Genomic DNA, 15,305 nt, shown 5'->3' with positions numbered 1-15,305 from the left:
CAGATAATTGCCACTATTTGCAACAAGTAGTATACTTGATAGTAGAAATCCTGCTATTTTAACAGTGTAAATAGGTATTTGCACTTAGTGTAAATAGCATATTGCTAAAAATACTGCTATTTTCACTTAGTGTAAATAGAAACCATTGCTAATACGAGATTTGAAATGGGAGGAAAAAAAAGTTCGGCAAAAGACGGGATCGAACTGGGGTCGATCGCGTCAAAAAGCCAACAACACGCACTTATCCATCTGTGCCACTGGAGCTGATGATTTACAGCCACTTTTAAATAAATTTAAATAGACACTCCGTATTTTTTATTCCATAGTAAGGGCAATTCATACAATACATTTAAACTGAGCTACTTTAATACCATCTCCGAACTTTCTACCACAACTCTGCTGTTCTTCGGCTGGTTCTTCCCTGTATACGTTGATTCACAGATGTCTCGTCCAGTCAGCGGTGCGTAATCCCAAACCAATGGCACTGTCTCAAACTATACCTACCTCTTCCGGTTTGTCTGATTTGTCGTTGTGTTTTCTGGCTTGTTAATTTGTTTTCGGATTTGTCGTTGTGTTTTCTGACTTGTTATTTTGTTTTTGAATTTGTCATTGTGTTTTCTGACTTGTTATAATGTTTTCTGAATTGTTGTTGTGCTTTCTGAATTGTTATTTTGTTTTTTAGACTTGCATTTGCGTTTGTAATTTGTTATTTCGTTTTCAGAATTGTGATTTTTTTTGCACTTCTCTGCCACTGTAATTAAGCCATCAGGGCTCAGCAATGACAAGCTGTTAGCATCAGTAGACTTCCTCTGGCCGCTCTGTTTACAAACAAATGAAGTGCTGAGTGGTAAGGTGTACTGCCAGACATAGCAATTAATTAGCTAGCCAAAAACAGCATGATGCACCTCCTCCAAGCTTCCTGGCTCCAAAAATTACAAACGATTGACTTTCTTCAAGGTATGACTCAATTAATGATATCAAGTTCTGGCGAGGAATCTGTGATGTTTTCATTTAAATTCGTTTCTTGTAAAGACTAAGAGCAAAGATCATTTTGTTTGGATAGACAAATTCCACTACTGCTAATGTAATATTCCTGTAATTTTAATTAAGACCTAAATTACACAAGTGTATTATACTGTATGGTGCTCTGGAATACTTGATTCTGATTGATCAATCTTGGCATTCAGCAGTGAGATTTTTTAATAAAGACATTGTCCAGGGGAATGCTGCCTAACCAACCTCGTTCATTATGATTACAAAAATGTATAGTATCTACAGCAACACTAGTCCAGTCTTTAGTCTATTTCCATTCCATTCCCTGGGATTTAAATAAATTGGGGTTTGCAAACCCTCAGGGGTTCTTTGAGTTTTTGAATAGCTAATAATTAAATAAAATGTCAAACTAAAATAAAAAGTCTAAATAAGACACTTACAGAAAAGGTAAAATATTTTATTTGTTTACCTGCATCGCATGTGACCATTAACTGACTTAAAATTAAATTATAGAAATATTAAATTAAAATCTCATGTGGTAACTGTAGGAAAAAAAAAGTTGAGGAATCACTGCAAAAGATATAGAGTATATAATGATGAAGGTTCTCTGGAGTGAAAGAAAATATATGTTCAGGCAAGATATTTCAATCCCAAAACAGGAAAAAGTATGTAGTGTTTCCAGCAGAACTCTCACCTGAATAGCTGCCCAGTCGTGGTGCATTGTTGTCTGCACCATCATAGAAATCCAGAGAATCCCAGTTATGTTCTGTGGCAAAACTCACAACTTGGATCTGATTTATAAAGAAAGTAAGGAAATGAGTAAGAAGTGGTAGAACAAAAGAACACAGACAATGTCACAAACATACATAGCTCCTTTCTGTGATGTACTGCATACAGACCGTGGACAACTAATCTACACTGGATGCAACCGGTGGCTCAGAATTTTCACTAAATTGCACTAACATGCTGGAAAGTCAAGGCTACAGAAACTGTAAAATTAAAATAAAATTTCATAGATAATCGTATAGACGCACAATCGACTTTTTTAATTTGAATTTTACACATTGTCTTTCTATAACATGACAATTGCTACAAACACATAGTTTTGAGGTCAGATTTTTTCATTAACATTTTTATTCTGCAAGGATGCATTAAACTGATCAAAAGTGACAGTATTTCAATTTTATTTGAGCCGTCTATTCATCAAAGAATCCTGAAAAAATTTATCCCTGGTTCCACAAAAATATTCTGCAGCACAGCTTTTGACATTTTAACACTGATAATAATAAGAAATGTTTCTTGAGCACCAAATCAGCATATTAGAATGATTTCTGAAGGATCATGTGACACTGAAGAAAGCTGAAAATTCAGCTTTGCCATAACAGGAATTAATCAAATAAATAGATAATACATTAAAATAGACAGTTATTTAAAATTGTACTAATATTTCACAACCTTACTATTTTTACTGTATTTCTGATCAAATAAATGCAGGCTTGGTGAGCATAAGAGATTTCTTTCAAAAACATTTAAAAAATCTTACCAAGCTTAAAATTTTGAATAGTAGTGTAGGTTTGTATCTTACACATTGTTTTGATACAGTGGTTACTACAATTGCTAGAAACATGTATGATTAGAACCAAAAGATGATTTTGAATTAGAAGGCCAGAGACTTCAAATGGCTTTGATATTGTTGTGAAAGGTCCTTTAAATATATATTGCATAATGTTAATAGCAAAACTATCTACACTTAGGATATTATTTTAATGCAGCAATAAATATAGAAACTGTGCAACTGGGTGACGGTCAGCTTCCCTGATTATAATGTATAATGAGAGTAATTATTTTTTGCTGGGGGGTGGGTTGTATTTGGAGTTGCAACATGTCGCTCGAGTCCATTCTCGAGTGTGAGAATTCAATAAACACTCTTAATGCTCTATCAACAAAATTACTGCATTTGGAAAAAATAAATAAATTAATGAATTAATTAAGGCAAGGTGAAGAAGCAGACTGGCACTGAAGTTTGTAGAACTGTACTCCCCATCATTTCTAAATTAAACATTGCCTTATGCATAATTAATTAGACATTATGAATTCCCTTTATTATAGTTTCAACTTTTCCATCACTGACACTTCTTGTCTGAAACATTTAATCTGAGGAACTTCAAACAAGCTCCTCCACTCACTTGGATTCCAGCTCCCTCAGGAACAGACACCTTCCACACACAGTTGAGGTTATTATCGTAGGGTTCCGGGTAACCCGGGGACAAAATGGTCCCCTTACGCATCGTCAGTATCCCTCCACAAGGCACTGCGAAGACGAATCAAAAGACAGGAAAGTGTGTTACAACAGGCATTAACTTTCAGCGTTGTGTAAATGGAAGAAATTCATCAGCCTAGGTACAAAAGAGAAGCAACTTTTGATGAATAATCAAAGCTAACTTTGCTGTATGATTACTCACGACTAGGCCTTGATGCTGCCTTTAAAAATATACTTGTTTTTTTAAACAGATACTGAGTAGGTGTTGCCATGCTCCTGTAATCAGCTTCCAAAAAAAAAATAAATAAATGAAATGGAAAAACATCATTGTGCTATAATATAGCATAATGAAATATAGCAATGGAAAAGATGTATGATAAAAAGATATACAAGATATATGACATATGCATATGATTCTTCAGCCTACATTTTAAAGAGAGACGGCTCACCAATAAATGAAAATTGTCATTATTTATTCACCCTCATTTCAAACCAAACCAGACTAAATAACTTCTGTCTCAACTGTGTTTGTCCATACAATGAAAATTAATGAGGTCCTTTTTAGAGCTTGAAACTTTTGGAACCCATTGACTTTCACTGTATAGATAAAAATAGCTAAAACTTTGTGCTCTGCTGAAGAAAGTTGCACAGGTTTGGAATGACATGAGTGTGAGTAATAGATGACAGAATTTTCATTTTTTGGGTGAACTATTCCTTTCTCGTTCTACAAGTTCTCCTGACTGCTGTATTTCATCTACACCAGGGGTCACCAAACTCGGTCCTGTGTAGCTCCAACCCTAACCAGCGAATCAAGGTCTTACTAGGTATACTTGAAAGTTCCAGGCAGGTGTGTTCAGGCCATTTGGAGCTAAACTCTGCAGGACAGTAGCCCTCCAGGACCGAGTTTGGTGACCCCTGATACCAGAGACTTATATTACATATTGTAAAAAGGGGCATAATAATGTCTCCTTTAAAGCACATCAAAAGATTATTAAATCACACTCTTGCACGCTTTATAAGTGTATTTAAAGAGATAATTCACCAAAAGAAATTAAAATTCTGTCATCATTTATTTATCCTTGAGTTGTTCCAAACCTGTATGAGTTTCTTTCTTCTGTTGAACACAAAAGAAGGTAACCAAACAGTTGACTTCCATGGTATTTTTTCCATACTATGGAAGTCAATGGCTACTGTCAACTGTTTGATTACCAACATTTTTCAAAATATCTTCTTTTGTGTTCAACAGAAGAAAATAAACTCATTTGGAACAACTTGAGGGTGAGAAAATGATGACAGAAGCTTGATTTTTGGGAGAACCTTTAAAAAGCGCAATGTAGCATTGATACGTCAGGAAAGACTGTGTAATATGTCGCCTCTCTCCCACAGGAGAAGCCTGGTTTAGCAATTTTCTCCTGTTTGCTGAAGTCCTGCCAACTATTGTCTAAAGCAGCACTAGAAGCCACCGAGTGGATCTGTCAATAAAAAAGCACAGGCTGCTATCTGACTCTGGCGGGGCACAACTGTCTTTGTTATACTATGCTTAGGTAAGATGCTATCTGTCAAGGACAAGGGGATAATCTAGAGGTCAAAGCCAATCACTTTGTTTAAACAGCTACGAGCAGGTAGGGACATCCTGATTGATGTCCCACGTTGCTGAAAAAAAAAGCAGAAAGGGTGCAGGACAGAGAGGGAGAAGAAACAGGGAGGCCAGATACGCAGCAGGGCTCAATATATCTGTGTCAGATCCTTAAATTATTCACCAAATTCACTTCCCTGCAATTTTGGGGTCATTCATTTTTAACCAGTGATATATAGAATACAGCATGTGCTCAGGTAATCGTGTAAAATATCACAGATTGCTGACCTTTCAGGCAGAATACACAGAGATGAGCGAAGAAATAAAACAAGGTGTGACACGATAAAGCAGATGCCTGACATAAGCCACATGGTTGATCATTGCAGTATTCCCATATTTTATTAGTGTTTGTGACAGGTGTGACTCCTCAAAAAAAAAAAGTTTTAAAGTAAAGTAATACCAACACCTAGACCAGCTACATGCGCTCATATTGAGGTCCTACCCAAAGCATACAGTGAATGTTAGGGGGGTAATGGCAAAATAAAGGTTGGTTGCTAAAATTTAAATTCTTAGCAACCACTTAGCTCTGTGAACTTAAAGGTGGACCTCCATGACTGTGGCTGTCATGACAACTATGTTGTTACTATGTTGTTTTTTGAGAGATTGCTGACTAATGATGTGAAAAGGTGACAATAATAATGCCCAAATAGCAGGTAGCAACAAATAAAAGACACAGTAACACACACACAAAAAATGATAGTTATCAAATTATTGTATTAAAACAGGAAAAAGGTTCTTTCAAAAACTTTAAAAATGTTTGAATTATAGTGCATATAAACAACATAATAGTTTGCTTAAAAAAAAAAAAAAATATATATATATATAAAAATCAAATCAAATAAATAAATAAAGAAATAATTGGTTGCTTGTTGGTAGTCCCAAATTTAGGTGAAAAGGGGCTCCCCTTGGACCCTTAATTTCTATTGGCTTAAATGACCTTTAAAAGGTACTCCATTCAGTGCTGGATAATAAATTAAATTGTGTCACAAATTACATTATAATAGTTTTCTTAAAAAAAAAAAAAAAATATATATATATATAAAAATCAAATCAAATAAATAAATAAAGAAATAATTGGTTGCTTGTTGGTAGTCCCAAATTTAGGTGAAAAGGGGCTCCCCTTGGACCCTTAATTTCTATTGGCTTAAATGACCTTTAAAAGGTACTCCATTCAGTGCTGGATAATAAATTAAATTGTGTCACAAATTACATTATATAAAGTTATAAATATTATATCTATTCCATACAGCTAGCCATCTATTTCAACATGCCACTAACTGATTAGCCTGACTGCTTAACACACAGTTACCCAGCTGATTAGCCTTCTGATTTAGCATACAGCTATATGGTTGGCCTGCTATCTCAGCTATTTTGAGTGTTTGTACTGGAGAGGGTTTCTTTTCACCTAGCCTAAATATGACAAGAAAAGCATAATAATCAATTCTTTAGCAATCCAAAATCCAAAGTAAGAGAGAAAGAAAGATTGGCAGAGAGACTAACAAGCAAAACAAAGAGAAGTGGCTTGTTAAAATCAGACCTTTTATAATACTAAACACCTCTCTGAAACTTGAGTAAACAGCTGAAGAGGTTTCTGTTTGTATCGTGATATTTGGCTATCACTCTGCCAGCCTCAGCCTGTTTCCCTGTGTTGACTCCAATAAAATCTGTGTAAATAACTAAAAAGAAACTGCCTGTCACATTCTGCACAGCTTTACTTCAGCTTGCATTGTTTCGCTGTGATGTATCATTCAGCTAGCTATGCTTACACAACCAAATCTGTGAAAACAAAAGGCCACATCGATTGTGCATCACTCTCAGGGGCTGGCGGGGTTTGAACTTACCAATGCAAGTGGGCAACGTGTCGTTCCACTGAGCCAGGGCATCAGGGACGGTTTCGCAGTGAATGGCAGTGGAGCCGTGGAGTGTGTAGCCCGGGTTACACTCAAACATCACTGATGCGCCCACGGCGAAGTTGTTGCCAATGCGTTTGCCGAAGCGAGGCTCTGGAACAGAGCTGCACTGCGTGGCGCTGGTCCGTGGTACAGCTGTGATATAATCGTACAAGAGAAACGTGCCAGCTTAGAGTGTTTTACTTTGTAAAGGTGCATCTTTGCATTTCTACTAATAATGAAATGGCCTTGACTGTGGCTCAAGGCTTTTGAGGTGGAATAGTGGCAGAATTAGTGGTAGAATTTTTTTATCATAAATAAATAAATAAATAACATAAGTATCTGTAAGACCTTTATTCAATGTACACATCTTCCTTTAAAAAGTAAGTGGAACAAACACAACTTGAAAATGTCAGGCCTTGACCTGCTAACAAATTCTAGCTTCAACATGATTCCTTTGCTTCTAACAATGCAGATATTTTTTTAAATGCCAATTTAAATCACTACCCAACCACATCAAACACAGACATAACCGGGCAAAAAAAAAAAAAAAAAAATCAAAACAAACAAACCTAATCAATCTAAAGGTAGAGAAAAAAATAATTAAACTGGAACAGACTGGTTTTGGACTTGTTCAGTCACTGAGAGGCTGAGTCAGTTTGATTGACTCCCAAAATACCAAAATAAAGATGTGTGGGAGAGGGTTAAAGCAGTAAAAGACATCTGAAATGCTAAAGAATATAAGGGCTTTACATTTCAAGGCCTGTGTGGCTATTAACAGAATGTAAAAGATTTTAATACAATCTGTATTTATTGTTTTAATTTAAAAAGTGAAGTGTTGACAATACTATAAATATTGATTTGTCCATAAAGCAAGATTCACAGTGACACAAAATATCTGGTTGTAGCAAATGATGCAAAAAGGCTAAATACCCTGGGAAAAAAAAGTGTATTCCATGCCAAATTTAGCAAAGAAAAGCTGTAGGGAAGCTTTATGATGCATTCAACTGCACTAAACCAAACGTCCTCGATAATTATACGTTTTGAAAAGTAGATATGAAATATTGACCAGTGTTACAGGAAGTACCAAAAATATTCTCAATAGTCTTGACATTGTATAAATAGAGTAAATATTGTTTTATGGTGCAAAATTTTGTACACAACTATATATATATATATTTTTATTTATTTATTTATTTATTTATTTTTTGATAGAGCTGAAAACTGACCTTGGTAGACAAAATGAAAGCCTTTGGCAGTTTCTGGTCCAACTGTAGTAAACTTGATAGTTATTTGATTTCCTGTACTCAAGGGCAACGATTCGCCTGGAAAACAGACAGGGGAGTAAATAAATCTTAAAATTGCATTTCGGAGAGATCTGCACACATCAAAAATCACTGCACAGAGCATCATTTTTGCTTCTTTTGGCTTCAAAAGACTCCTGATAGAGAAGTATATTTGCAAAGGGGAAATGCCTGAATAGAAGGTCTCTTTTTACTTTGAAATCCCATGTGGCTGTTCAGTCAAATGGCAATAACCGCCTTTCAGCTTAAAAGCCACTGAAGGATGATCCAGCAGATGTGATGAACACAGATTATGAGATAAACACACATAATTCGCTCTGCCTCATCACTCTTACACCAGAGTGGCAGTTATTTCTTCTCCTTCCATGCTATTTCCTTCTTCTTAAATTGACCATGTCTTTGTTAACAGGATTTGTTTTGTAATGTTCTGAATATATTCAGTGTGTTGAAGCTACGAAATAGATAGCAAATGACATAGAGCAGTCCTAAAGCATAGAAAATGCAACACTATTTCTTTGTGCACCTCTTTTATGTTTTGCAATAACAATATCACATCTGAACAGTGGCTTGTAATGAATGGTAATGCATCCAATTTAAAGTATGGGTAGTGCAAAAATAGGACATCAGGTTTGAGCTTTACCTGAGTGAGACCCAGAGAGAGAGGACAGCAGAGAGGACTGTTGTGTTGGCCCATCATAAATGTCCACAACATCATTCAATGACGTCTGGAACAGGACAAACTGTCCAAATAGAACTAAACGGGGAAAAAACAGGCAACGTGTCAAAATATTTCAAAAAGCTTTGACCACAGCATGACAAAAACTACAAACCGTACACTAACCCAAGCGACCCCTCAACTGTTAAGATCCCAGCTAGAAGCTTACAAGCAGCAAATGTGTCTTGAAAGGCTTTCTGCATGTATTCTTCATTTACTCCACACATATTCAGATTCCTAATTAGATGCCACTAAGTACTTGTATGCAAGAACATTACGCAGAATTTTTCTTCAATAGATCTGCACATTTTAAACCAGCGAGCGCTCTCAGAGGTAATAAGGCTGTATGCTTATTTAAATCTTTTAAATTGGCTATCATGCTGTAACATCTCCCTATTATGTGTTGGTACCATGCTGAGTGCTACTGTGCATTGGTTTTGTCCTCCACTGGGTGCACTTGTTACAGTCTCATTTGCTGTCCGATGCTTTGATGTTTCCACCATTAGGAGAAAATCATTAGTTTGCTACTCATCATCATTACATCAAATCCCTACTCTACGGTATATCTTAAGGATTAGAGAAGATTGAACAAAACGATCAAAACTTTTGGGGAAAAAAAAAAAAAAAAAAAAAAAAAAAGGTTGTACGCATATGGATTCTACTGACTTCAATGGCATCTCTCTTTTGTTGCCATGGTGAAATTAATTGAAAAAACAGCTTTAAATATAGAAACCTCAAGTGTCAAAATGCAGAAATAAGTTCTGGGCACAGATACAGTTGTTAAGCCATAATACAGTATAAATTGAGTGAATGGACAGAGATTCCAGGGCCACTGCTGTCTCAGATGTCTTTGAAATCTGGCACAGATTCCAGTGATTCACCAGGGCTCTGAGGATCGATGGAGCGCCTCATATGCTCAGCATAGCTACTGTGTGATTAAACAGTTCTCTGCTTGGTAATACAAGCGTGTAATCAAACTCTTGCAGAAACCAATTAAAAAAAAAAAAAAAAAGATTTATTTGTCATTTGAGGTAAACAAAGAGCTTGATTACCTAGACCTGATTGGCTTTATTGGCATTGCATACAGTGGCACCTGCTACGCAGTTCACTACAACAAATGGCATTTTTCACCAGTTTGATTTCACCGACTAACCTCAAAAACTAAGTGATATTGGTCAGTGAAATCAAAAGCAAACTGAAATCACTGGAAAACTTTTCATTTACATTTATTATACTTCTGTGTCTTTAATGCATGGCTAGTGAATGACTTCCATTGGCTGAGTAAGGCAAAAAAGTTTTACTCTGTATTTGTGTGCTTCAAACTCTACAAAAAAAAGTCTCATTTGATGTTTGTATGAGTTCCTGCCTATGTAGAGAGTTCCAAATCTGTCTCTTATGAGGTCTAATTTCAGTTAGGATGCTATCATAGAAGGCAACTGCCTATGTACGTAGGCAGCAGGCAGATTTCTACATTGGAAATTGAGCTAAAGTGTGCATTGTGTGTACTTATGAAATTAGGCTGTTACTGAAGGTGGCTGCGAACTCTGGAAAATGAATCATGGCTCATCAAGTCTGTTGCCAGAGTGCGTGCTGGGAGTTGACTTGTCCCCTATGCCTTTGATAAGAACAATAGAAGGGAAGATAATGGCAGTCCTCAATGCATTATTCTTGAGTTTCCCCATCTCCAAGGCTTTAGCGATGCCAAGACAATTACCACTTCATGTCAGAAAACAATTGTGCCCGTTAAGGTTTTGCTCGCATGCACCAAACAAAATGGGGGAAATGAGAAGAAACAAATCAATTTGGAAGGAGAAAAATGCAATGTTACTGTGCCAGTTTACAGTTTATTTATTCATTTATTTTATAATTTGAACCTCAACAAAAGACAGATCCGTTTTACGCACCTATTAATAATGTACAAGGCTTAAGTAGTACACGTTGCAATCATACTCAACCCATTATAATTACATTAGGCCAGGGGTCACTAATGCATCGCTTTGCTACTCTGGGAAAGTTTAAAAGATGAAGACAGGGTGACATCTTCATCAGGGACTGTGCTTGTATAGTGAAGCTGAGAGAAATTGTGCTTAAAATGCATTGTTCTGGGACAACAAAATGCAGACTAAATGCATTTATGTAACATTCATATGACATTAAAATGTAATGTCAAAAAGCATTTAAGTAGCAGAACTCAAAATAAGTATATTTTACAATAAAACACACGTCAAGTGCAAAATGTGTTTCAGAACTAAACAGTTGCACTAAAGTGCATTTTAGTAGAAGTACAGCTCAAAATAAGTATATATTAATGTGCTTCAGATGTCAGACCTTACAAAATGACATACTTTAAGTGCTACTAAATTGAAAACTTGATCCATTTCCGACACAAAATCAATATCATTTAAATACAGTGAAGCTGCATTCACTTCTAAATAACACATTAAGTAGGCTCAATTCTCTCAAGTATTAAATAACTTTTAAAAAGATTACTTATGAAAATGAAAAAAAAAAAGTCTAGGTGTCACTGGAGGGAAATTCAGACTACATTTACAGACAACTGAGAAGGTTGTTTCCTTTGCAGGATCCACAGAGCACTCAGGAGTCAGAGTTCAGTAATTCCTGATACACAGCTCTTCCTCAGCTTCTTGATGCCATTCCTTACAATTCCTTTTGCTTCCGTGTAGCCATTTTTTTGAGAAGTGCCATTTGAAGCAGGATGTGTGCATGAAATGTGAGCAGAGCTTCGAGATGAAGCAATGGTCTGTGCATCTCTGTGACACTCTGACAGGAAATGAAAAAAAGAAATCTTAAAAAAAAAAAAAGATAAAACGAGTGGATGCACGAATCAATATTCACAGCTCTGATAGTTTGCACACTACTCCAGCAGCTCACAAACAGAATACTAATTGGGCAGATTTCTATTTATAGTATTGGCACTTTCCACTAATAGGGTACACTTTGTGTCCCATCACTTTAAAATGCATTTAAAAGCACTCTAAAACATTAGATGCACAAACTCCATTTTGTGTTGTGAGATCTATTAGATATATAACCATTCAAAAGCTTAGGGTAAGTAAATTTTTTTTGAAAGAAATTAATGTTTTTATTAGGCAATGATGTGTTAAATTGATCAAAGGTGATTATCAGATTTTCAGATTATTACAAAAAAATTATTTCAAATAAATACTGTTCTTTTGAACTTTCTATTCAAAGAACGCTGAAAGAATGGGTAAATAATAATAATAATAATAATAATAATAATTCACAATCTAATGCAGCCTTTTTGAGCATAAGAGACTTAAAAAACATAAAACAAAACTTACCCACCCCAAGCTTTTGAATGATAGTGGATTTTAGATAAATGAACTCTCAAGCCAGCTGATAGCTTAATTTAGATATTGTACTTTCTCTTTTTGTTGACATTTGTTAAGAAATAAAAAAAAGTTTCATTTTGTACCATATACCCGGTAAGTGCCTTTTTACAATGTCTTCATGCACTCGTGTAGGGTAGAAGCATCCATATGTTATGAAAGTATGTATGACAATCATCACTCACATGCAGATTGTTTTCATCATGCTAGCGCTCTCAGAAAGGGCTTTGGCTTTAATTCACTGTTTGCTTCTCCACTGCACCACTGCAGAAGATTGGCCTTTTCCATACATCCTCTTACGCTTAACACACTCTGACAGATGCTTACCGGCTGCCATGGAAATTAGGTCTGTGATTAATTCACACCTTTTCCCTCTTTTCTCATGACTTACACAATTCAGAAATAACAAATAGCTCTGTGGTTCCCTGCCTTTCCCCCCGTCTCTCCATCTCTGAAGCTGGACTGGATCACCAATTAAATTTGCTCTCTGAAAGAAACAGAAGTGAAAGGGGAGGGGACACACCTTTCCTTCTCCCTGTGACAACTCAGGTGGAGAGAGGCATTATTTCTATTTACTTTCATTAGCATAATCTGCAAAGCATGCTGGGATACCAGTCCTGCAGTGTTCTTGCAGTTAGAGCAAAATAAAAATAACCCTGGACAGAATCACAATAATAAATATCACATTCATCTGCATATGCTTGGCGTGCCATTCATTTTTCCTTAGCGTGTTTAAGGTTGCTTACCCCTGCTCTATATGAAGCTTGGCTATGAGAAAAAATTTGAAAAAATGCACTTCAGCATTTCAAAATCAAAATAATACTTTTTAAATTGTTAAATGAAATTAAACCTTTTTAAAAGAAAAACATTACTGGGGGAAAAACACTGAAGCTAAACTATAAAACATTTTCATGACTCTATACATTAGACTAACTAAAATAAAAATGATAATGTAGTTTTTTTTTTAAACATGGTATAGTATATTATTGTAAGGTCCATCCAATTGGCCCAACGAAGGTATCCAATGGTGGCTGAAGGCTTCCTGCGTATTCGGTCTTTTCAGTGTGCAAAGTAATTTAATCTGACACCTCGAATTTAGGTTGTCATACAAACTGGTTGTTTGTCCATTTCTAATTATTATTATTCAGACACTTGATTATTCTAGTTAACCCTTTACTTTATATTTACTCGTTCATTAGGAATCTATGTCGCTCAGAGTATCTCACGTCGGCTGTTTTACGCGGACCTCAAGATCACAAACTCGCCAGTCTGAACGTTAGCCAGAGGTTATGACTAATACTATTTAATAGGTCGCCCATGCTTACCATTCTTTAAATAGTGGTTCTATTTAGCCCCCTAAAGTCACCTATGTACAACTTAGTTAAAGCTCAAATGATAATCAGAGGTTATGCTAGTATATATAGCCCCGATAGTTAAAATAACTACAGACAACTTGAATAAAGCTCAAACAATAATCAGAGGTTATAGTAGTACTATGAAATATGCTAATATTTCAATAGTATTTTTATCTAGCCCCCGATAGTTAAAATAACTACGCACAACCTGAATAAAGCTCAAACAGTAATCAGAGGTTATACTAGTACTATTTATCTACAGTGAGCAAAATATCTCTAAACTCTTAGGTTCTGTATTACCTTTTAGTTTAGTCCTTGTAAGATTGAGACCATTGTAGTAGTCGCACAGAGACATTTCAAATAATACCAAACATGACTGTGAATATCACTTGCATTCATGTAGAACATTATATTATGCTATTGACCATTCTGAGTGAACTTGAAGTGGATGAAAAGGAACAAATGTACAGGTGAGGAAGGAGTTTGCCTGCATCATCTCTCAGTGAGATCTGAAAACAGATGTCTGTATGTTAATACACTGTGTTTGTATTGTTCGTATCTCAGAAGATCAAAGTGTCTGAGGTTCTTCAAGTCTTGCATTATAAAAAATGATTACTATATTACACACACAGGTTTGTTTTTGTGAAAAGTGGGGACATCCCATATTAAATTACTGCATTAACTACTGGAAAGATGAAAAGCTGCAACAGTGCTATAAAAGTAATGTCTACAGTAAATATTTATCTGATAGATACAGTTATTCATATAGAAATAATGTGCTTTATACTACTAATAAACAGCCAATATGCTAGTAATATGCATGCTAATAAACAATTAGCTAATAGTGAGAATTGGCCACTAAACTAAAGTGTTACCACAGTAACAACTACAACTACAGTAACCCTGGTGGAGGTGTAAAGCTGGTGTTGTTAGGTGGCTGTGAGGCGTCAACCCTGCATCAAAATGGTGGTATTGTTCGGATGTCTTTTCTTAGACAGGCAAACACTGCTTTAGCAGACATGTGCTGTTTCCATGGAAATGAATGGTCAGATCATCATTCCACTAGATGCATGAGTAGCCTATACATGACTGAGTTAATAAGCAAGTTCGCTGATCCAGACATGTGCACACACACCAGGGCCATAAGGTTCATATGGCACATATCACTGTTCAGTATGCTGTCCTAGCCTCTACATGTCTTTGTTCTCTTATTAGACTCTCTCCTTACAGCGAGGGGCTCTCAGTTAGACTCTGAGGAGAGAGGTCACTCAAGCAGAGATTTATACCCCAGGGCCATCATCTTGCTCGAGGCTAGATGGCAGAGGTCTTTGCTCTGATTCCTAGCACACCTGTCTGGATTTGCAAGCATGGGCTGGTCATCCGCCTCACACATCAATGCCTGGTCCCATAGGGACAGAGATGCTCTCGCACAATCTGCCAGGATCTCTTTGAGGTGGGAGATTCCGCAGGGCTCATTGGATGTGCAGACGAAAAGCTAGCGAGGATGAGACATGCACACACACGCAACCTTCACTGCAGATTGACAAATCAGCAGAAACATTCAAGCCTCAAACTTGACTTTCTCCAAAAACTATATTCTTTCAAGCTGTCAGCTTCACATCCGTATCCAATAATGCCACAAAGGTTCAGGGTTTGTTCTTCCTCACTGCACACATGAAATACCATCCTGTATACATGACCCACAAGCCATTTCCCCTGCATATGAATAATTGATAGATAACACGTATGAACCCTGAACCCCTGGTCCAATATGCAACACAC

The 15,305-nt window shown here is 36.3% G+C and overlaps 1 protein-coding gene across 1 annotated transcript in view; it reads right to left on the bottom strand.

The window, feature by feature from the left end:
- Positions 1-15,305, bottom strand: part of LOC107696540 (CUB and sushi domain-containing protein 3-like) — a 193,207-nt gene that overhangs the window by 96,151 nt on the left and 81,751 nt on the right. Inside the window, exons 24-28 of the mRNA XM_016496907.1 lie at positions 8,723-8,836; positions 8,008-8,103; positions 6,731-6,934; positions 3,180-3,304; positions 1,688-1,784 (exon numbers count right to left, since the gene is read on the bottom strand). Coding sequence (XP_016352393.1) covers positions 1,688-1,784; positions 3,180-3,304; positions 6,731-6,934; positions 8,008-8,103; positions 8,723-8,836 — 636 coding nt within the window. The remainder of the gene's footprint in view (positions 1-1,687; positions 1,785-3,179; positions 3,305-6,730; positions 6,935-8,007; positions 8,104-8,722; positions 8,837-15,305) is intronic.

Source organism: Sinocyclocheilus anshuiensis, unplaced genomic scaffold (assembly GCF_001515605.1).
Source record: "Sinocyclocheilus anshuiensis isolate Anshui unplaced genomic scaffold, SAMN03320099.WGS_v1.1 scaffold590, whole genome shotgun sequence".
In the NCBI taxonomy this organism is placed as follows: Eukaryota; Metazoa; Chordata; class Actinopteri; order Cypriniformes; family Cyprinidae; genus Sinocyclocheilus; species Sinocyclocheilus anshuiensis.
This window is presented reverse-complemented; position numbering and strand designations above follow the sequence as displayed.